Here is a 22,130-nt window from a genome sequence, read left to right as displayed (position 1 = left end):
CCGTTTGCTTGTGACCGTGAGGAAGGCAAATATTACAACAGCATGAGTAAGTGTCATTTTCTCTCTAGCAGTAAGATACGACTTGCAACGAGAATCTCAATCAGAAAACACAGTTTATATACTGGAGCCATCCAGTTTGCATTACAACAGAGCACGAGGAAATTCACTTGACTTGTGGAAGCCCTATTGCTTGTTTTGGTGTACAAATCTGATCAAGCTTCACAACATCTACAGTATTTGAAATGAGTTCTGGGCTTGTGGACATCAAACCATCTGACTATGATTATTCTGACTCATTCCAGATCAGTTTTTAGTAAGAGCTACTTAGGCTTTTGCTCTGGTTACACCTGATCCGTCTGGATCTCCAGCTCCACCTGCTGGCAGAAAGGTGCCCTGACTCGAACCAGCGAGTCATCCTGACCCATCCTTCAGTTCAGTGAACTCTTAGAAGCCCCTGAGGTCACCTAAATACATGCATACAAGCAGACAAATTTACATAAACACTCGACCATTTATAAGGTAAACATTTCCTTCAGAAACCCCTATACAGAGCAACGAAGATAAGGCAGAGTGGCAGACTCGACAGATGTCCTGTGTCCGTACATTAAAACTGAAATCTAAAAGCAGGAAGATACAGTGCTTGACTATGAACATCACAAACCAGTCAGAACCACAGTCTTTCACCTCACTGTAACGTAAGGAAGTGAAGTTGTTGTTCTTCACCTATACAAATTCGTTTTTTACCTATAGAGGATATGGCAAGATCTCAATCTAAAGTTGAATTAAATTAATTCAAGTGTTGAAATAACATTATGCCAACAGAAAAGAACAAGAACTTAGATAGTGTGTGGTTTTGAGAACGACCACAAACCTTCTGAAACAAAGGATGTACTAGAGGCAGTGAGTAAATAATTTAAATGCAAATAAAGTTGTTTGTGTTTTTTTTTTCTTTTCTTGAGTTATTAATGCAGCATGCACTGGAATGATCGGGGTCCTGAAAAACACATCATGAAAGATGGACGGATGAATAAACAGTGTTTTGTCAGGGTGGACTTCTACCCATTTGAACACGTCTGCCGGGCCGGGGGGCGTGTGCTCTGAGGTGTGTGTGTGTGTGTGTGTGTAGTGGTGCTGATAGAGATGGATGTGGTGGGAAGGCTGGTGCTACTCCCTCTTTTCTGCTGCTTTGGACTGCTCTCTCTGGATCATGCAGCGGCGGACGATGCTGTCGAAGCTGCCCAGGTAGAAGAGAGCGATGGTGCGGAACAGCCCCATCATCACAATCTGGACAGAGTGAGATAATATGACCATTTTAATACATCACAGAAAATCAACCAATCTATCTACACCTATATATTTTATTTATAGTCTAAATCTGCAGACTTTCTTCAAATATTCTTGGGATAAAATATGCTGAACGTCACAGAATGGATTTAAATATGGTACTACACTGGTAGAGAAAACATGTGATCAAATCAGCCAAAATATTTAAAGTGCCCCTATTATGAATAATGAAAGGTTCATATTTCAGTTTTGGGACCCCCAACAACAGATTGACATGCATGCAAGGTCAAAAAACACTTTCATTGTCTTATAATATCCCAAACGATTCACTCAACATTCATTTTTTCAAACCCCTCCTTTGCGTGTCGCTAATCTGCGGTGATTGGTTGGATTGATCTCATTTTCATTTCATCATGCCTGTAATGACTGGTTTGTGAGCGCAGTGCTGCTTTGTTTGCAGTGTTACCGGGGAAACCTCTATTTTTAAAGCAGCACCTAGTGGCAAAGAATGAATTAGCATTTTCATTCAGACCAAAGTGAAAAAACCATCAAGTGGACAGGCTATATGCTAATGTTTCATATTGACGTCAACATGAAACGGCTTGGGATTCGTTTTAAAAACGACTCGCTTCAATGATTCAGAGTCGACTCTTTCTTTTGAGAGACAATAACTTTGTACACGGTGCACTTTCAGATTTATAACTTAGCTAGATGTTTTCATTCACTTAGAGCTGCGTTACACACCGCATGAAAGGTCATTGTGGCGGGGGAGGCGTGGTTTAGCGAAGTCTGCAACGGGAGAGCGAGTGAGGAGACGAGTGGTGGTAAGTGGATCAGGTGAAAGACAATTAACACCTGGGTCTCGTTACAGTGATTGGCGTGGGGAACCGGCATTCAAGCCGGCGGAGGACGAGAGAGACGGGGACTCGTGGGAGTAACGAGCTGGAGAGCTGCCGATCGCGAGAAACGAAGACTGCCATAGTGAAACGTCGAAAGAGACTGTGAAGTGCGCGCACCTGCCGCGTTTGTTTGTTTTGTGTTATTAGTGTTTAAATAAAGTATCCCACGAGCCCCTTACGCCGCCCCCGGTCTCCTTCCTCTTTACTGGACTGAACTTTGAAAAAAACTACAGTCATTTTCAAAAATCCATAATAGAAGCACTTTAATAAACAATCTGATGGTTTGTAGAGTTCTGCACACAATGATTCCTTCTTCAAATGCTGATAACATCTGATTCTGTTTTACTTTAAAATCTGCTGTGACTATATCGTCTATTCTTCAAAGGAATTCATAAAAAAGAAGTATCTCACAGGTTTATTCATCAGATTTGAGAGAGTTTGGAGTCAGTGAAGAGCTGGGCAAAAGTCAAGAGGCTCATTAAAATCTTTAAAGGGAATAATTAAGACCTTGATAAGTCCTATGAAAGTTGAATGCAAACATGATGTTACTTATATACAAAGGCCAAGCAGGGTGATGAAAGGCACATGATGCCGAAACAATTACACGAAAAGGCAGGAGTCATCTATTTCCATCTCCTAGGCTATTGTCAGCGAGTCAGATATGATGACACTGTTGAACTGCAGTCAGACTCTTCTGTGTTTCGTGATAATGGGTCGTACCTGCTGTAGCCCTTCAGTGATGGAGGTAATGGGTGACATCCCACAGGTCAGTGCTGACAGCATGTAGCCATCGGGTCCAACTATGCTCGTGAAATTTCCCTGCTGAGATAGAACAGAAACAAGAGAAGGTATTTGAGACAAACAATAGTTATTATAGCATTATATTTTATATTATATTAAATCATGTCATGACTTCATAGCAAACACTGAATTAAAAAAATATCAAATTAAATAAATCAATTAAATCAACAGATTTAATCTAAGGAGCAGACGTTGTCTCTCAAGCAGCTCGACCGGTTACCAGTTGGAGTGTTTGGAAATGTTCAAAATAAACTAGTTTGTTAAAGGTATACACTGAACAAAATTATAAACACAACACTTTTGTGTTTGCCCCCATTTTTCATAAGCTGAATTCAAAGATCTAAGACTTTTTCTATGTGCACAAAAGGCCTATTTCTCTCAAATATTGTTCACAAATCTGTCTAAATCTGTCTTCGTGAGCACTTCTCCTTTGCCGAGATAATCCATCCACCTCACAGGTGTGACATATCAAGATGCTGATTAGACAGCATGATTATTGCACAGGTGTGCTTTAGGCTGGGCACAATAAAAGCCCACTCTAATGTGTGCAGTTTTATCACACAGCACAATGCCACAAATGTCGCAAGTTTTGAGGGATCATGCAATTGGCATGCTGACTGCAGGAATGTCCACCAGAACTGTTGCCCGTGAATTAAATCTTCATTTCTCTACCATAAGCAGTCTTCAAAGGCGTTTCAGAGAATTTGGCAGTGCATCCAACTGGACTCACAACTGCAGACCACGTGTAACCACACCAGCCTAGCACCTCCACATCCAGCATCTTCACCTCCAAGATCATCTGAGACCAGCTGCCTGGACAGCTGCTGCAACAATCTGTTAGCATCACCAAATAATTTCTGCACAAACTGTCAGAAACCATCTCAAGGAAACTCATCTGCATGCCCGTCAGCCTCTTCGGGGTCTCGACCTGATTGCAGTTCGTCGTCGTAACTGACTTGAGTGGGCAAATGCTCACATTCGATGGCATCTGGCACTTTGGAGAGGTGTTCTCTTCATGGATGAATCTCAATTTTCACTGTACAGGGTTGATGGCAGACAGCGTGTATGGCATCGTGTGAGTGAGCGAGTGGCCCATGGTGGCGGTAGGGTTATGGTATGGGCAGCCGTATGTTATGGACAACGAACACAGGAGCATTTTATTGCTGGCATTTTGAATGCACAGAGACACCGTGACGAGATCCTGAGGCCCATTGTTGTGCCATTCATTCGCGACCATCACCTCATGTTGCAGCATGATAATGCACAGCCCCATGAAGGCGCAGAAGGATTAGACCCTGTAGTCGCTGAAGTTGTCCGCTTTGACACGGATAACTCATTAAATCATGAAATGAAAGAGGAGTTGGTGTCCCACACATTTAATGGCTGGAACACGGCAACGCGCTCTTCTCATACATGAGAGATTAACTTTTTCTTGGCTTACAAATAAAGACAAAATAATAAAAAGGCGGCAGAGCGAATTTATCATCCATAGTGGTTCTCACATAGTCCTTCTCTTAAAGACTGATCACTTTTAACACACACTATGTGGTGATGGTGTAGAAGGACTACGTGAGAACCACTATGATAAGTTCGCTCTGCCACCTTATTATTTTCATGCACTCCGCACTATAATGTGATGCATGCAAAATACATAGTTTTGGCCGTTACAAAGTCTCCATCCACACACAGACGTATATCATCTGCAGATATAAGGTACTTCATTGCACTTTAACAAGTAATCTGAACTGCCTATATATGTGCAATATTTTAAACGAGCCATCACTAACTGAGTTTAATGCCACAGTTATGTTAGGACGCATCTCATTCTTGTTTCTGTTGCGGTGCGTAGAGCTCATCATGGGGCGCGCGCGCTCCGGAGCACTGTATGACTGATGCATCAGTTCAATTCAACTTTACTCCAAATATATGAACTTACCTGTTTTGAATACTTTATATTTAATGCGTTCATTTATGTCCAATATTAGTGTTAAACTGTTGGACTTTAAAAGAAAGCTACTATTGATTTTCTCCGTTGACTGATAACGTCCGTGCGCAGATGCAGCATATTTGTCACAGGACGCGACTATATATGAACTAGCTGTTTTAAATACAATATTTTTATATTTAACGTTAGTATATCAGTATGTTTTAAAGTATTTTTTCCATTATTGGTGATTCCATAGGCTCTCTCTCGTGCACCTGCGCGGTTTCAAACACCAAATAGTTATGCTATGACATTAACAAAGAGTCTCTCTCTTGCTCCACACATGCACGATACGATCTCACGGGCTGACAATATGACGATTTGAAAAATGACCATATCGCCCAACACTATTACACAGGCCACAATCAACAACCTGATCAACTCTATGTGAAATAGATGCGTTGCACTGCGTGAGGCAAATGGTGGTCACACCAGATACTGACTGGTTTCCGGACCCCCCTGGACCCCCCCAATACAGTAAAACTGTACACTTTAGAGTGGCCTTTTATTGGCCTAATCAGCATCTTGATATGTCACACCTGTGAGGTGGATGGATTATCTCGACAAAGAAGAAGTGCTCACTAACACAGATTTAGACAGATTTGAGAATAATATTTGAGAGAAATAGGACTTTTGTTTAAATAGAAAAAGTCTTAGCTCTTTGAGTTCAGCTCATGAAAAATGGGAGCAAAAAACAAAAGTGATGCTTTTATCATTTTTTGTTCAGTGTTGTTCACACCCCACCAAAAAAAGATAATTTAAAGAGCACTGAAAAAAAAACCTGAAATATTTCTCCAAACATCTTCTTTTGTGTTCTACATACAGAAATAAAGACCGACATGAGCGTAAGAAGCTAATCAGTCGAGGCACATTATTAAAAGATACTAGTCAAATACTGTTGGATCAGAAGTTGACCATTGATCTTGACCAATTCCTACTTACCACAGCATCCTTCAACAAAACTTTTGCTACTTGCTCAGGCTGACAGACTCCAGACGTTTCTGAAATTAACTTGGTCTCCAGAGGCTGCCACAGAGAGAGTCAAAACCAGAATAAAACAAAAACATTTAAGTCAAACGTTAGTTTAGGCACCAATTCTCACTATTAACTATGACTTTTGCCTCAATAAACTACAAATTTGCTGCTTAATAAAAGTTAGTAAGGTAGTTGCTAAGTTTGGGTATGATCTAAAAATAAGATCAGGCAGAATACGACATTAATATGTGCTTCATAATACAAATAAACAGCCAATATGCTAGTAATATGCATGGTAATAATGAGAATAAAGTGTTAGCAAAATGTTTTACTCAGCATTGCTTTTTGGCTAAAAAGCCACCCAATATTAGCTATCCATATATATTTTTTTAATTAATAAAGATCCAACTATTTAACAGAGCACAGACTTGCATTATTAGAAATCCTTCACTTTTTAATATTCTATTAATATTAATGCTCTATTCTATTATTTTAGGTGTTTAATATTCTATTAAGGAAAAAACACATTATCATTTCACCTTAGTCTTATTCTCTTCTGCAAACCCCGGAGTGTCCGTGTCTGGAGGATACGCCACAGTCACATAGATATTATAGGGCTTCATCTAAGAAAGATCAGAGACTAAATTCAAATCAAAGTTTCAATGGACTGCCATATGCTAGATTCTGAGTGAGCATCATGAATACACACACCTCCATCTGCAAGGCCTCAGCCAGACCACGCAGGGCAAATTTGGACGGCGAGTAGGCTGTGTAGCCAAAGAGTCCGATCAGCCCTGCATGTGACGACACAAACATGATGCGGCCCATCCGCCTTTCCTTCATAGTGGTGATCACTGCCCGGGTGGGGTAAACACTGCCCAGATAGTTCACCTCCATCAGTTTCTGTTACAAGAGAGCACACGATTCACCACAGGAACAGAAGTCTCACCATCATAATGCTAGAGAGATTGTTAGGGTAGTTCGAGTCATTTCTAGAACAGTGGTTTTCATTTTCCTGCAGAGTTCAGCTCCAATCTTGATCAAAGTCACCTGTCAGCCTGTCACTTGCAATCTAGTAAAAAAAAAAAAAACTAGTAAAGTGCTGCGTCCCAAATTGCTCAATCATTTACAGATCAGGCTCGGGCTCATTTCGCTTCTCTCCTTTTATTGTGCCCATATACGCACAGATGACACATAGGCTACTGTATGAAATACTGTTATAATGATTATAGACTATTATAGGCTATTATAAATATTATAGATCGCCTACACAATACGCAATGCATATACACACAATAGGGCTGCACGATGTGTCGTTAAAGCATCGATATCGCGATGTACGAATCCACGATAGTCACATCGCAGAATGTGCGATGTAGGCTGTCGTAGTTGATCCGTTATTCATTAACTGTACGGGCCAGCTGCTCCCCGGCCCTTGACGAATGTAATTCGCGGATTAATTGCACAGCTTAACCATCATAGAGTGAAAGTTTATCAATTGCATGTGTTTTTAAGTCCTGTCAGTTTAACAGGGCAGAGAGTAGGGTTGTAACGGTATGAGATTTTCACGGTATGATAATCGTCTCCGAAAATACAGCGGTTATACGGTTTCACAGTATATGGTATTAAACTATCAAAACATTTTTTGTTGGGGTGGGGGGGTGGGTGGGTGGGGGTTGAACAAATGTTTGAAAGTAGGGATGCAAAATATCGATTACATAATCGATTGTGGTTTAAATTAATCAATTTATCTATTAATCATTAACCATAATGCTGCAAAATGGATCTATTGCAGGCAGCAGTCACTGGCATGACAGGATGTGCAAAAGCCACACACACACACACACAAAACGCTTTCTCACTTGAATTAAAGGGGGTTTTAGTCTGAATAAAATGCTAGTAGAAGGATTATAAAATGAATAGATGTGATATAATAATAATAATTAGCTAGCTACTGTAAATTCATTATCATGACAGGATTCTGTGCTTCACTCCGCATCACAGAAATCATAATGCATTAACCTTAAATTATAAATGGAACATAGCTGTATCTGCACGGGATGATGATGTTCTGAATGGGTAAACATGTTCGATGCGTTTCCTCATTTTGCAGCCGCTTTCCGACCACAGTTTTTGTAAACTGTGTCTACCTTCAAGGACAAATAAGCATTCGTCTTTTCTATACAAAAAGTATTCCCATAGGCCTACTAGCGCCAATTTTCCCGTAACAACGTTGAAAGCTCAGCCAAGATGAAGGAACAGCTGATCATAGCTGCATATGGATTGCCATTTTTAAATCAAGTAGCAGAGCTACTGAAAGCAATTTTTAGTGGTGCAAATTCATTAAATTTATTGCTGAAATTTCTGCGTCTTCATGGAGAGAGCGGGTCATTGTTGCTTAGCAACGGCAGACACCTCAGGAGCCAAGTGCCCGAAGGCTTTGGGAAAAAATCAGAAAGCAGCTCGTCTAATGTTCTCCACGTGTTTTAGACGCGATATGTGAACGGCCCCTTAGGTGGAACGTTGTTGCCTAGGCGCAGGTGAGATTCTGTGTTTGTTATTTTCTCTCAATATCGTAGATAAGCAAATGTACACGGTATGATAATCGTACATGTTTATATCGCGGTATATCGTCATACCGGTATATCGTTACAACCCTAGCAGAGAGAGAGAGAGAGAGCGCGAGAGGTAGCGTGCGAGAGAGAGATAGCGACAGAGAGCGCGCGAGAGAGAGATAGCGAGAGAGAGCGCGCGAGAAAGAGATAGCGAGAGAGAGCGCGCGAGAGAGAGAGAGCGCGCGAGAGAGAGAGAGACAGAGGGAGAGAGAGAGAGAGAGAGACTTGACTTTATAATCTCTTTATTTATAAACAGTATTAGACAAAACATCAAAATCTAATCAGAACACAGCAGTTAAAAAGAGGAGGGTAAGATTAGAAAAAAGAAAACAAAAAAGGAAAAACAAAACAAAAGGATTTTAAAAATATGCACACCTCTTAAGAAAAGGTTTAAAAAAAAAACACCCATCACTTTAAACATTAGTTTGTAAACAACCATCAGGGTCAATTTCACAGACACACTGATTTATGCACCATTTGAGACTGAAAGTTTCCAAATCATCAACAAGCTTGTAATAGGCATACTCGATATTGATACGAGGTTTCAGTAATCCCCTAAAAACCGAGATAACATCAGTTGATCCTGTGCTAAGTAATTTCCTTTTGCGCGACACCCAAATTGCCATTTTTGCCTGGCCAAACAAAAAAATTATTAAACGTGAACTGGCTTACTGCTCCTTTTGTACTTGGGACAATTGATAAAACATATAGGCGTAAAAACTTCCTCCAAAGACTGACAGTTATCTTCTAATAGATAAAACAGCGGCTGGAGTCTCGAACAATTAAGAAACAAGTGAAAAAAATTTTCTTGCAGCTAGAGCTGAAACAACGAATCGATTTAATCGATTAAAATCGATTATTAAAATAGTTGTCAACTAATTTAGTCATCGATTCGTTGCTAAATAACTTTTATTTGCCGTAAGCGGCTCATTTCGTGCATATTTCAAATCTGCGGTGACCAAAGTGTGGCAGTAATGAGCCACCGGAGGTTTTACTCAGCCAGTACAACAGGAGAAGTAGCGAATAGCCAATAGCTGGCCTTGTTTTATGTCACGTGCTTCCCGAACAGCGTCTCTGCAGTCATAGAAATCATATGATGTCTATGTCTGCAGCATTCAGCATGATGTGGGAGTACTTTACATTGAGCCTTTAAAAAAGAAGAGTAACCTGTAAACTCTGCTCTACTGCACTGTTTAAGGGGACGTTCACATATCGCGTCTTTTGCGCGCTCAAGTTCGTTATTTCCAACACCGCACCGCATCGAGTTAAAAACATTTAAACTTTTCAGAATGCCGCAACCGCACCGCGGGTCATGTGACAAGAACTAACCAATCAGCTTCATCCTTTCCCGTAACAACGTTAAAAGCTCAGTCAAGATGAAAGGAACAGCTGATCATAGTTGTATATGGATTTCCATTTTGAAATAAACTTAGTAGCAGAGCTACTGCAAGCGATTTTTTTGAGCTGCAAATCCATTTATCCTTTGCTGAAATTTCCGCGTCTTCAAGGAGAGAGCACGTCATGGTTGCTTATCAAAGGCAGACGCCTCAGGGGCGCTTCTGTGCGAGCGCTTTGGAAAGAAGGAGAAAGCGGTGCGCCTAGCGTTTTCCACGCGTTTTTAGGCGCGATTTGTGAACGGCCCCTAAGACTTTCATTTGTGCAGATTCTCCAGTACAATATTGTTTGCAAATGTTTAGTCGTAAAAGCTGATAACATTGCTTTTTAACTGTTAACATTTAAAGCTTTACAAACATGTTCTGTGATCAGTTTGTCGTTTACCAGTTCAAAATTCAGTCGTGCAGCCTAATTATGACTGAATGAGAGAGGTAAATGTAGATATTTGAAATGCACTTTTTTTTTCTAAGTATTCACTGCTCTTTTTCACACAGCAGGTTTTTTGTGTGTGTCCTATTTTTTTTCTGGACAACCTTCTGATGGATTTTACTTTAAATTGTGAGTTCCATTCAGGTTTCATGCCATTGGCACTTTTTTTGAAGGATTGTTTACAATTTCACAGCAAAAGCTATAAAGCTGTTTCCCAGTAAATAATAAAATACAATGCACTGCAATTTTATTCTGTTTTATCCATATTCTTCGTGAAAATATGTTCTGAAAGATTCCTTAATAAGCTTTGTTCAGGATGTTAAACTACTTTAGGAGCTCTAAGGACTGCCATGGTGAAAACATTATTTTAAATCTCCTTGTGAAATTTGCTAGAGTATGGGTCAGTGTTCTGATTGCAGAAGAGTTCGACAAAGGATTACTAACACAATAAAACAACTCCAGGTATATTTTTGATGAGGATATGACAGTGCAAAATGGTTAAAATCTCTTAAATCTATGCTGAATGATAAAGACCATTTATTAATAATTTACCTGGGGAAAAAATGGAAAAAACTAAAATATAAGTACATAAACCGATTAATCGATTAATCGTAAAAATAATCGACAGATTAATCGATTATCAAAATAATCGTTAGTTGCAGCCCTACTTGCAGCCCACAAAAAGAACACTCTTCCCCTACTAGTGGATCTAGGTGTGCTCTGTGTCTGTTTGTAGCTATTATACCATGCACTATCCTCCTTTGAAGGTCTCCAGACCTTTTCTCAATAGGGGGTTTGTACAGGGTCCAAAAAACTCTTGCCACTTAGACTCCTTCACGTTTTCAAGAGTGTGAAAACGTGTCACCTTGATACACAACACATAAAGAGCCTTCTTTCCTACGTCACCAAAACAGCTCAGTTCAGGGGTTCTAAAAGAGAGCAATTCGCCCTCCGTTTCCTGCCATTCTCCAGTATCAAACAAGAGAGTCATCTCTGGGAAGGGAGGACTGTCCACATCAGATGTTTCCAAGGAGAGTCTAAAATCCAATGGTAAAGACTCACGTATTTGAGTTAACAGTTTCTCTGCCACTCTAACTGACCTCATGCCCAGTTTTAGGGCTAAGGTTTCCGCAGATATCCATCCTCTCTTAGTAATTAAATGTCCAACTTTAGTGATCTAAGCAGACCACAAGGCTTTGATAAGGGATTCTGGCCTAAGGATATCTAGGTCCATGGTAGAATTAAAAAGCAGTGGTTCTTCCCTTAGCCAAAGTCTCTGTGCGCTATTAAAATCTCTGGAAATCTTGAAGGGCGACCACGCTCTTAACAATGTCCTGTAGAAAGGCGTTATTCCAGTCAGATTGAACTTGTTAGTGTCCATGAGAAACAGGTGACGGTCTAATCCCATGTTACCAGCTCTCCTCAGAATGGCACAGGCTACTTCAGCCCAGGATACATCCTCCCCGTAAAGAAGTCTCTGAACAGTCTGAAGGCTTTAATTCTGGAATTAATGTCAACAAGTCCTTGTCCTCCTTCCCGAATAGGCAGGTAGAGTACAGGTGCCTTTAGCCAGTGCTGTCCCGACCAGAAAAAGTCTACCAGCTGCTGTTGAATTTTCCTCACCAGATCTTCAGGAGGCTCTAAAATCATCATTTTGTGCCAGAGAGATGAGGCTACCAGATTATTGCAGATTAGAACTCTCCCCCTGTAGGACAGCTGGGGTAGCAACCATTTCCAGTGAGACAACCTCGCACACACTTTCTTCACTAGCCCCACCCAGTTTTGTCTCCTATAGTCTCCTGTGCCTAAAAACACCCCTAGGTATTTAAAACCACTGCAAACCACCTGGAAGTAAAGGACCTTGGCCAAGCTGAACACACCATAGGGCACTGCTTTTCCCCCAATTTACCTTGGCTGAGGAGGCTTTGCCATAACACAGCAAAGCCTCTTCTAGGAGAAGGACATCATTTTGATTTCTGATTAAAACTGTGACATCATCAGCATATGCTGAAAGCTTAATAGGTTCTTGAACCTCTAGTTCATTAACCCTTAAACCTGTTAGTTGCCTTCTAAACTTGCACAGCAGAGGCTCTATGACTATGCTGTAAAGTTGACCAGACAGGGGGCAACCCTGTCTAATACCTCTGTTAACTTTATCAGGGACACTAAGGCCACCAGCAATTTTTATCATACATGTAGCGTCATTGTACAGCAGTCTAATCATAAAAATAAACTTGTCTCCAAAACCAAAAGCCTTAAAAGGTTCAAAATGAAAAACATGATCAACATGATCAAAAGCCTTTTCTTGATCTAATGATAAAAAACCAAGGTTAATGTTGTTATTAAAAGCAAAATCAAAAATGTCCCGTACTAAATGTAAATTATCTAAAATACATCTCTCTTTTACACAGTAAGACTGGTCTTTGTGAATGATTGCATGCATTACATTATTTAGTCTGTTCGTCAAACATTTTGACAGAACTTTTATATTGAAAACATAAAAGTTCATCCTTAGATTGTTCATCTGTGGCTTTAGCAGCAAAAAGATCAGAATAAAAGTCAACAGCAAGTCTGCGCATTGTCACTGGATCTGAAGTTTCTTGTCCATCATTGTCTTTTAAACAGTACATTTGTTTCTCCTGTCCTGCTTTATGCTCCAAGTTGAAAAAAAAGAGGTTGGGCCATCCATGTCCTTTATATTCAAGAAACGGCTCCTTACAAGCACCCCTTTAACTTTTTCATTTAAGATGGAGCTGAGCTGGTTCTTTTTTTCAGTCCAAAGTTCATGTTCTGCATCATTTACAAACATACTTTTTTCAATATCAAAAATTTCCTTTTCCAGCAGTTCTACTGTATTTTTTAAAACCAGGGAGTAAAGGCCTTTGTACTGTTGGTAATAAATCTTTATGTGCACTTTACCGATTTCCCACCATTGAGTAATACTTTCATAAAGGCACTTCTCACTTTTTCAAGTTTCCCAAAAAGATTTAAAATTTTCACAAAAACATTTAACCTCCAACAGTTTATTATTAAAATGCCAGTAGTAACTCGTATGGGTTCTATTCACCAATACACAATCAACAGTGACAAATTTGTGATCAGAAAAAGACGCAGGAAAAATAGCTGCATTGAACACTATTTCTCGTGTTTTGTGATGTATAAAACCTATCCAAACGTGCTCCAAAAATCCTATCATTGCTAATTTTGATCCAAGTATACTGCTTTATTAAAGGATTATTCTCTCTCCATACATCTGTCAGGTTAAAACTTTTTATGACTCTAGTCAGACAAGAAGATGACTGCATATGAGGCTCATCGCCATTTCTATCTTGTGTGAAATCTAGAGTGCAATTCCAGTCTCCTCCTAATATGATAAAATCACCAGTTTGCTGCAATTTTAAAAACTGCTCTAGTTTCACAAAAAGCTGTAATCCGTCTGCTCCAGTATTAGGGGCATAGATGTTGATAAACAAAAAAGAGAAATTGTTAATTTCAGCTCTGACAGCCATTAGCCTCCCAGGTTCTAGTTCATTTTTCATCAGAATTTTAACATTTACATTAGGAGAGAAGAGTACAGCCACACCGGCACTAATATTAGTTCCATGACTAAGCACTCTCTCTCCTTTCCACCATAATCCCCAATAAGCTTCATTATCAAAATTGCTGTGGGTCTCTTGTAAAAAGACAACACTCGGGTTCTTTATTCTTATGAAGTCTAACAATAAACCTCTTTTTTTCCATCCCTTAATCCATTTATGTTTAAGGACCCCACCCTCAAAACTTCCATAAGGGGGAGAGAGAGAAAGAGAAAACAGTAAAGAAAGAAAAAGGAAAACTTATCCATCTTAATTATTTGGTCTTTCCCCTTGTTTAACTGGTTTCCTTCCAGATCTGATAGCAGTTAGATGCTTTTTGAGGCGAAAACGCTTTTGTTATGAAAGTTCATCGTAACTACTCATTCTTCTAGCCATCATAACAGAGGAGACAAACTTTTCCACATCTGGAAAATAATCGCAAACCTCAACACCAGCTCAACCTTTAGTTTTGTCAAGAAATGAGTTGATTTGCTCAAGAGTGTACAAATCATCAACCACTTTTGAAACATCAGACCATTGCTCATCATCTCTTAAACCATCATCAGTGCACTGTGACAACCCTTCCATCTCATCAACCATGTTCTCCTCTGAGACACCTGCCTGCCCTGTAACATCCTCACACACATCTTCAACATCACTTTGAGCATAATTTTGTTCATTTACCGTCACACTGACTCACATCCTTATGTATTACAGTAGACCTACTACATTCATCTTCCCCAACACCGCCAGGAGTATCAGTAGTTTCACTCACCTCCTGCTGCTCATTCACCTCATCTGTAGCTTTCAGCCTGCTGCTCTGGCCTCTGTGCGTCTGTATTACTCGTATCATCGCGGGATGTAGATGCGCGTTGTTCCTCCTTATGCGGGCATGTGAGGCGTTTATGGCCCACGTCACCGCATTCATAACATCGCATACAATCGGTACTGGCATAAACCATAAACAAACTCTCTTCATAAGGGATGCGGAAAGAGACATCTAAAGTCCACTCAGGGGAGTTTAGAAACACAAAGACCTGCCGTCTAAAGGAAAGGACGTGCTTTAGCGCGGCACTTTTACATCGCAAAGGAACCGCTTTAACAGGACTTGTGATCTTGCCGAACTTCTGTAATTCTTTTAAAATGGCATCATTACATATAAACGGTGGGACATTAGAAATAGTGACTTTAGTTGCTGGTGCAGAAAGCGGGGTTACCGGAACATATGTTTCTTTCACCCACACGCCGCTCACAGTCAAATCATTGATCAGTGCCTCTGATTTAAAAAATACGACTACGGCTTTATTCATCCTTGAAGCCGAAACGATGTTCTCAAAACCAATCTTTTCACCAAAGACTAGGAGCATATCTTCTACGGATACCGCGGGGTCCGGTACACACCTGCACCCATTACGGAGTAACAGAGTAGCAACCGTTAGCACGTTAGTGCTCGCCATACTGGCGATGTTGAGCCGCGCGTACGCGACAAAAACACTCTTCCTTATCCAGAAATTATTAACAAGGGAAAAGACAAAAATAATTAGGTAGGTAAAGTTAAGAAAAAGTAAAAGGGGGAAAACAAACAATGCTCTCCGCAAAACTCGGCACGCTCAGCTGTCTCACACTCCCAGCAGAGAGAGAGAGAGAGAGAGAGAGAGAGAGAGAGAGAGAGAGAGAGAGAGAGAGAGAGAGAGAGAGAGCGAGAGTGAGCGAGAGCGAGCGAGCGAGCCGCGGCCGCACGCTCACCATCTTCTAACATCTTGCTCTCTCTCCCTGGCACATATTAATTAATTGACACGATGGTGTCGATGTTTAAATCATTTAAAATGAGAATGTAAGTGTGCTCACCCCATTTTTGTTTGTAAGAAAAAATTAGATTAGATTTCATATCGCAATATACATCACAGAAAAATAAAATATCGCAATGTCATTTTTTCCCAATATCGTGCAGCCCTAACACACACATTAGCATACAGGTGAAAGTTGACCATGCAGAGCATCAGGGAGAAGTTGGAGTGAGGGGAGTAATTAAAGGTTCCCAATGCCTCAGGAAAAGTTGCATTTTGAAAGAGTTTTGATTTGATTACCATGAAAAACGACGAGCCGATTGGTCATATGCAGTGCTCGATATCTCCTCATTAGGCGCACCTTTAAGAAATGCATCTATATGGATAATGATTATAATAAATAAAGAGTTTTTGTTTGCGATTTGTTTTATTTTGTTAAATATATCTATAGAAAGCTTTAAAATAGTATTTATCATGTCTGTTAGGCATGTATTCGCTGAGTTTCGGTTCATTTTTGTGAAACACTCCTATTCAAGACCAAACGGCAAATGCGCATCATGTTTGTTTTCTTGATTTTATAAAAGCACAAAGTTTTGTTGATATTGTGAGTGAACAAAAATTCAAGTAGACCCTTTACAGTTACGAATGATTAATAACTCTTACCTTATGAACAAAAATATCCACGGAAAACATGCAAGTGAATACTTGCACCTCCATGCACCTCCTGCAAAGCGGTGCCAGACATACTTCCAGTCTCTGTTCAGGATCAATTGATTCACGGCAACTGGTGGTCTTCTTTTTAATATGTGTCTCCAGTATCGCTAGCAAAGCATCAAACTGAGCCACTGACTTCCTGAAGTAAACTTTGAATCAGTCTGGATAATCCCGCAGCTCTTTGATAAGGAGATGGAACTCTCCTTCCTCTCTACACGATCGCAGGAGTGGATGGACCCAATATTTCCTCTTTCTTTTTCTCTTTTTAAGAAGAAAGAGGGCCAAAAAATCATCCTCACTACTTGAAGACGACATTTTGTATAGTTTTGGCATTTTTTTTTCGCAACGCACTCATTAATACGCATCGGACTCAGTGTGCAAGGTCTCTGTGCATGAAAAATTTCGGACTCAGTGTGCAATGACCTTTATTCTGGAGTGCAACCTGTGGATGGCCCTTGGTAGAAAACACCCTCTCCGATGGCACTGATGTCCCGGGAATAAAGAGATAACGTCTCGCTAAAATGACCAGCTTTGGGAAGCGCATTTCATTTGCTTGTGGATGTTTGCGTCTCAAGTGATATTGCATTGTACTTGCACTACTGCTTTATTTTAATACTGCGTACCATATTTTGCAAGTAACTGTGTCAACGCGCCCAGTGAGTTAACACACACACACGCGTGCGCGTCATTTTCTCCTTCTTTCCAAAGCGCTCGGGCAGATGCGCTCCAGAGGCGTCTGTCGTTGCTAAGCATCCATCAGCTGCGATATCAGTTACAACAAGGAAATTTCAGAAATGGATTTCCACCACCGAAAAACCCTTGCTGTAACTATGCTACAAGATTTGTTTGTGAAGAAAAGTAAAAAATACTCTGCAGTGTTTGGGTGCACCCCATTTTTCAAAAACAACGGGGAATTTCACCCCGAAGGAAGCTGATTGAGTTGGTTCTTGTCACATGACCTGGTGTTCTTGCGTCATTCTGAAAAGTTTAGATGTTTTTAACTAGATGTGGTGTGGACGCGCCTGGAAAAAACGAGCTTGTCGCACCGCATCGTTTCCATTATGAGCACACATACCGCATTTGAAATAACGAACTTGAGCAAAAAAAAAAGACGTGATATGAGCAATATGAGCATCCCTACCTGGCATATAAACATAATAACACATACAAAATTAATTAATTTTAAGCCACACAAAGTCAACATGTTGGTATTTTCTTGCTACCTGCGTTTTTATGCCATTAACATTAGATTAGTTTAAACTGATCTTAGAACGACAATATTATCGTTTATCGTGATAATTTCTTGGACAATTTATCATCCAGCAAAATTTGTTATCGTGACAGGCCTAGCATCGCTTTCTCTTCCAGCTCGTCAGTCTTATCAGCAGAGGATTTTAAGAAATAGTGCTTTAGAAATCAGAGTGCATTGTGGGTATAAACAAACTAAAGATTACAGGGAATTAAGTTGTTCACTCATATTTCAGGCAAAAAATGTCTGACACTTGATACAGTGCACAATATAGGTGACAGAGCATGTTTGAACAAAACACTTAATTAGCTTGTTTAATTGGGGTTGTTTAGGGTCAACTTGAAAGTGGTTCATGAGGACCAAAGGGTGTTGAAAGATGGTTGCATACTAGCATAATTCAAAACTGCCATGATATGTGTCTATGATATGCTGTTCTTACCTTGAAGCGGTCTACTTCCACTTCCTCAAACTTCCCAGATATGGACGTCCCGGCACAATTGACCAGCATGTCCACAGGACCCAGCTTCTCTTGAGCCTGTGTAGCAAACACAAAACACAGTCAGCAACCTCATCCCAGACCATCCGAAGAAAACATTAGTAACAGCAGAATAAATGCTGACATAAAATGGTAAACAGAATAAACACACTTGTTTTATGACACTCTCCACCTGGTTGTAGTCTTTGGACACATCAACAGAAATGCAAAGCACCACCTAGAGTTGATCATAAAAATAATCAGATGTGGCAGGCCAATTAAAGACTTTTGAGTTGATTTTGAGTACATCATTCCCAAAAAAACATACTTGACATGAGGGTGAGTTATTAATGACATAATTTTCATTTTTTGGGTGAACCAACCCTTTAAAGAAATGCATACCTGCTTATCATTTATGGCACATTTCTCCACTTCTTTCTTGGCTTGAACCAGTTTGTGCTGTAGAGAAACAAGTACATCAACAAATATTTAATAACATCCAGTGACAGTAATGATTATTATGTAAACCATTGTTCAAAAAAACAAGAGTCAGTACTCTTTTTTTTTCCTAAAAGACATGTATTCTTTATAATCAGCAAGGATGCAAAGAATGATTTCTGAAGGATCATGTGACACTTAAGACTGGATCGAAAAATTCAGCTTTGCATCACAGGAATGTCTGATATTAGAAGATATATTACAATTGAATACAATTCTTTTAAATGGTAATCAGTACAATTATTTTAAATTCAATTATTAATTTATAATATTGCTGTTTTTACTGTATTGTGACTGAAAGATGATATCCCATGCATTTCTGATAAACTATTTCCTGTTTGACACTGTAAAATTCCTTTGAAACAATCAGTATGGTATAAAGCACTATACAAATAAATAATACAAACCTCATCTCGTGCCACCAGAGTGATGAAGGCACCATGTTTGTAGCATTCCATGGCAATGCACTTCCCAATCCCACTGCTGCCTCCGGTCACCTGATGACAGACAGATTCATTACCAACCCATCAAGTCATGGTTCATTTACTTTACTAAACTATGCAAACAGCACTTAGAGAAAGAGAAAGAGTTCAAACAAAATCATTCACCAGGTAAAAGCACCAGACAAGCCAATAATTAAACTAAGCAATTATCTACATTGCAACACGTTGCACTTAATGTGCATCTGCTCTCATACAGCAGTTATAGAGTGGAGATATAAAAAAAATCTATATGTACAACTGCATAAAGCCTAAATTCAATTTCAAGACAATAAGCATTTTATGAAAAAAGCTGTGCAAAATATCATATGAAATCGTCTAACAAAAAGCTAAACATGCTGTTCATTTAAAACTAGATAGGTCTGAGCTCTTGATAAACTATGAACCCTAGCAAAAGCAGAAACATGCAGTGCTCGCTTGAAAAGGTCCACTGCCCTGGAAGAGATGGTTGCATAACCAGTGCAAGAACACTTATTTGGCCTCCAGTGAAATATGAACTTTAACATGAATATTAGTGAATTTTATATGCATTTGTAATCCGATGCTATAACAAATATTTTCAGCAAATGCACATCTGCACTGGTGCAATATGAGTGACGTGACACATTACGAATAATTATCAGTTATCATATATATATATATATATATATATATATATATATATATATACATATGTGTGTGTGTGTGTGTGTGTGTGTGTGTGTGTGTGTGTGTGTGTGTGTGTGTGTGTGTGTGTGTGTGTGTGTGTGTGTATGCATGAACAGTCGTGGCCAAAAGTTTTGAGAATTACACAAATATTGGAAATTGGAAAAGTTGCTGCTTAAGTTTTTATAATAGCAAATTGCATATACTCCAAAATGTTATGAAGAGTGATCAGATGAATTGCATAGTCCTTCTTTGCCATAAAAATTAACTTAATCCCAAAAAAACCTTTCCACTGCATTTCATTGCTGTCATTAAAGGACCTGCTGAGATCATTTCAGTAATCGTCTTGTTAACTCAGGTGAGAATGTTGACGAGCACAAGGCTGGAGATCATTATGTCAGGCTGATTGTGTTAGAATGGCAGACTTGACATGTTAAAAGGAGGGTGATGCTTGAAATCATTGTTCTTCCATTGTTAACCATGGTGACCTGCAAAGAAACGCGTGCAGCCATCATTGCGTTGCATAAAAATGGCTTCACAGGCAAGGATATTGTGGCTACTAAGATTGCACCTAAATCAACAATTTATAGGATCATCAAGAACTTCAAGGAAAGAGGTTCAATTCTTGTAAAGAAGGCTTCAGGGTGTCCAAGAAAGTCCAGCAAGTGCCAGGATCGTCTCCTAAAGAGGATTCAGCTGCGGGATCGAAGTGCTGAGGACTGGGGCAAAGTCATATTCTCCGATGAAGCCCCTTTCCGATTGTTTGGGGCATCTGGAAAAAGGCTTGTCCGGAGAAGAAAAGGTGAGCGCTACCATCAGTCCTGTGTCATGCCAACAGTAAAGCATCCTGACACCATTCATGTGTGGGGTTGCTTCTCATCCAAGGGAGTGAGCTCACTCACAATTCTGCCCAAAAACACAGCCATGAATAAAGAATGGTTCCAAAACACCCTCCAACAGCAACTTCTTCCAACAATCCAACAACAGTTTGGTGAAGAACAATGCATTTTCCAGCACGATGGAGCACCGTGCCATAAGGCAAAAGTGATAACTAAGTGGCTCGGGGACCAGAATGTTGAAATTTTGGGTCCATGGCCTGGAAACTCCCCAGATCTTAATCCCATTGAGAACTTGTGGTCAATCCTCAAGAGGCGGGTGGACAAACAAAAACCCACTAATTCTGACAAACTCCAAGAAGTGATTATGAAAGAATGGGTTGCTATCAGTCAGGATTTGGCCCAGAAGTTGATTGAGAGCATGCCCAGTCGAATTGCAGAGGTCCTGTAAAAGAAGGGCCAACACTGCAAATACTGACTCTTTGCATAAATGTCATGTAATTGTCGATAAAAGCCTTTGAAACGTATGAAGTGCTTGTAATTATATTTCAGTACATCACAGAAACAACTGAAACAAAGATTTAAAAGCAGTTTAGCAGCAAACTTTTTGAAAACTAATATTTATGTAATTCTCAAAACTTTTGGCCACGACTGTATATATATGTATGTATGTATCAGTTTCATTAGGTTTAAGATTCTCTAGTATCAGTTCAATGACAGTGAATGCAATTAGTTATGAGATCTGTGTGCTGTTATTTCTAACAGGTTTATAAAACAGTTATATGAACTTACCACCACATGGGCCCCGTTAAGTTTGAGCGGTTTGGGGCTTATTAACGGGGATATCATGTACAGCAGCAGCACGAAGGCCACGATGAAAGCAGCCACTACCAGGAGCATCACGAAAGGCAGAAGCAGCCACCAGGAGTTAAAGGAGAGCCAGTTTGAGAGCGTGGAGCCGAGAGCCTCTTCAGAGGACATGGGTCAACCTGATGCTGCTGACGTTAGCTCACAAGCTATATATTCAATTTCAGACACTCCCCCGTCTCGCGGACAGAAGATAGCAGGACTTCGGACGAGCCGTTTATGCTCTTTTATTACCTAGTGATGTGTTAAGAGGACTGAGCGGTAGATTAAATAGTAAGTTCAAGTCGTGAGACTGCAAAAGCGAACTCTTTCCACTCACTACATGAACCAAAACACAGAATCGAAGCACTTCGAACGAGATGCTGTGTTTGAGCGGTGGAATTATCGGAGTTGTAGTTTTTGAAAACCTCCGCTTACGGCGTTAGAATTCGACTTGTGCAGAAAATGGACTACAAGTTCCAACGTTCTTTCCTTAACTGTCACTTTCCTAATTAATGTTAAAGAGCAGCGAAATGCTACTTTTGAAAATTTGATTCAAACTTAAGCCCCCGCGCTCAATGACGTGTTAGTCACCCAGCGCTCAAAAAATACAAAAATAAAAA

At 40.0% G+C, this 22,130-nt stretch overlaps 1 protein-coding gene across 1 annotated transcript; it reads right to left on the bottom strand.

The window, feature by feature from the left end:
- Positions 1-1,021: 1,021 nt before the first annotated feature.
- Positions 1,022-21,926, bottom strand: kdsr (3-ketodihydrosphingosine reductase). Its single transcript, XM_059564117.1, has 10 exons — positions 21,454-21,926; positions 19,088-19,177; positions 18,585-18,641; positions 18,355-18,420; positions 18,147-18,242; positions 6,655-6,846; positions 6,483-6,566; positions 5,911-5,994; positions 2,904-3,005; positions 1,022-1,284 (listed from the first exon to the last, which is right to left on the bottom strand). The coding sequence occupies exons 1-10, from the start codon at positions 21,640-21,642 to the stop codon at positions 1,165-1,167; spliced, it is 1,080 nt and encodes a 359-aa protein (XP_059420100.1). The 5' UTR covers positions 21,643-21,926; the 3' UTR covers positions 1,022-1,164.
- Positions 21,927-22,130: the final 204 nt, after the last annotated feature.

Source organism: Carassius carassius, chromosome 12, assembly GCF_963082965.1.
Source record: "Carassius carassius chromosome 12, fCarCar2.1, whole genome shotgun sequence".
NCBI lineage: Eukaryota > Metazoa > Chordata > Actinopteri > Cypriniformes > Cyprinidae > Carassius > Carassius carassius.
The sequence above is the reverse complement of the archived record's forward strand: the minus strand, read 5'-3'. Positions and strand labels throughout refer to the sequence as shown.

Bases quoted from the DNA above. Each gene is read 5' to 3' on its own strand.
- kdsr (XM_059564117.1), bottom strand. From the start codon at position 21,642: ATGTCCTCTGAAGAGGCTCTCGGCTCCACGCTCTCAAACTGGCTCTCC. The intron at 6,567-6,654 runs GTGTGTGTATTC...GATCTTTCTTAG, and splicing joins CTGAGGCCTTGCAGATGGAG to ATGAAGCCCTATAATATCTA. The intron at 3,006-5,910 runs GTAAGTAGGAAT...GTTCTATCTCAG, and splicing joins TTTTGTTGAAGGATGCTGTG to CAGGGAAATTTCACGAGCAT.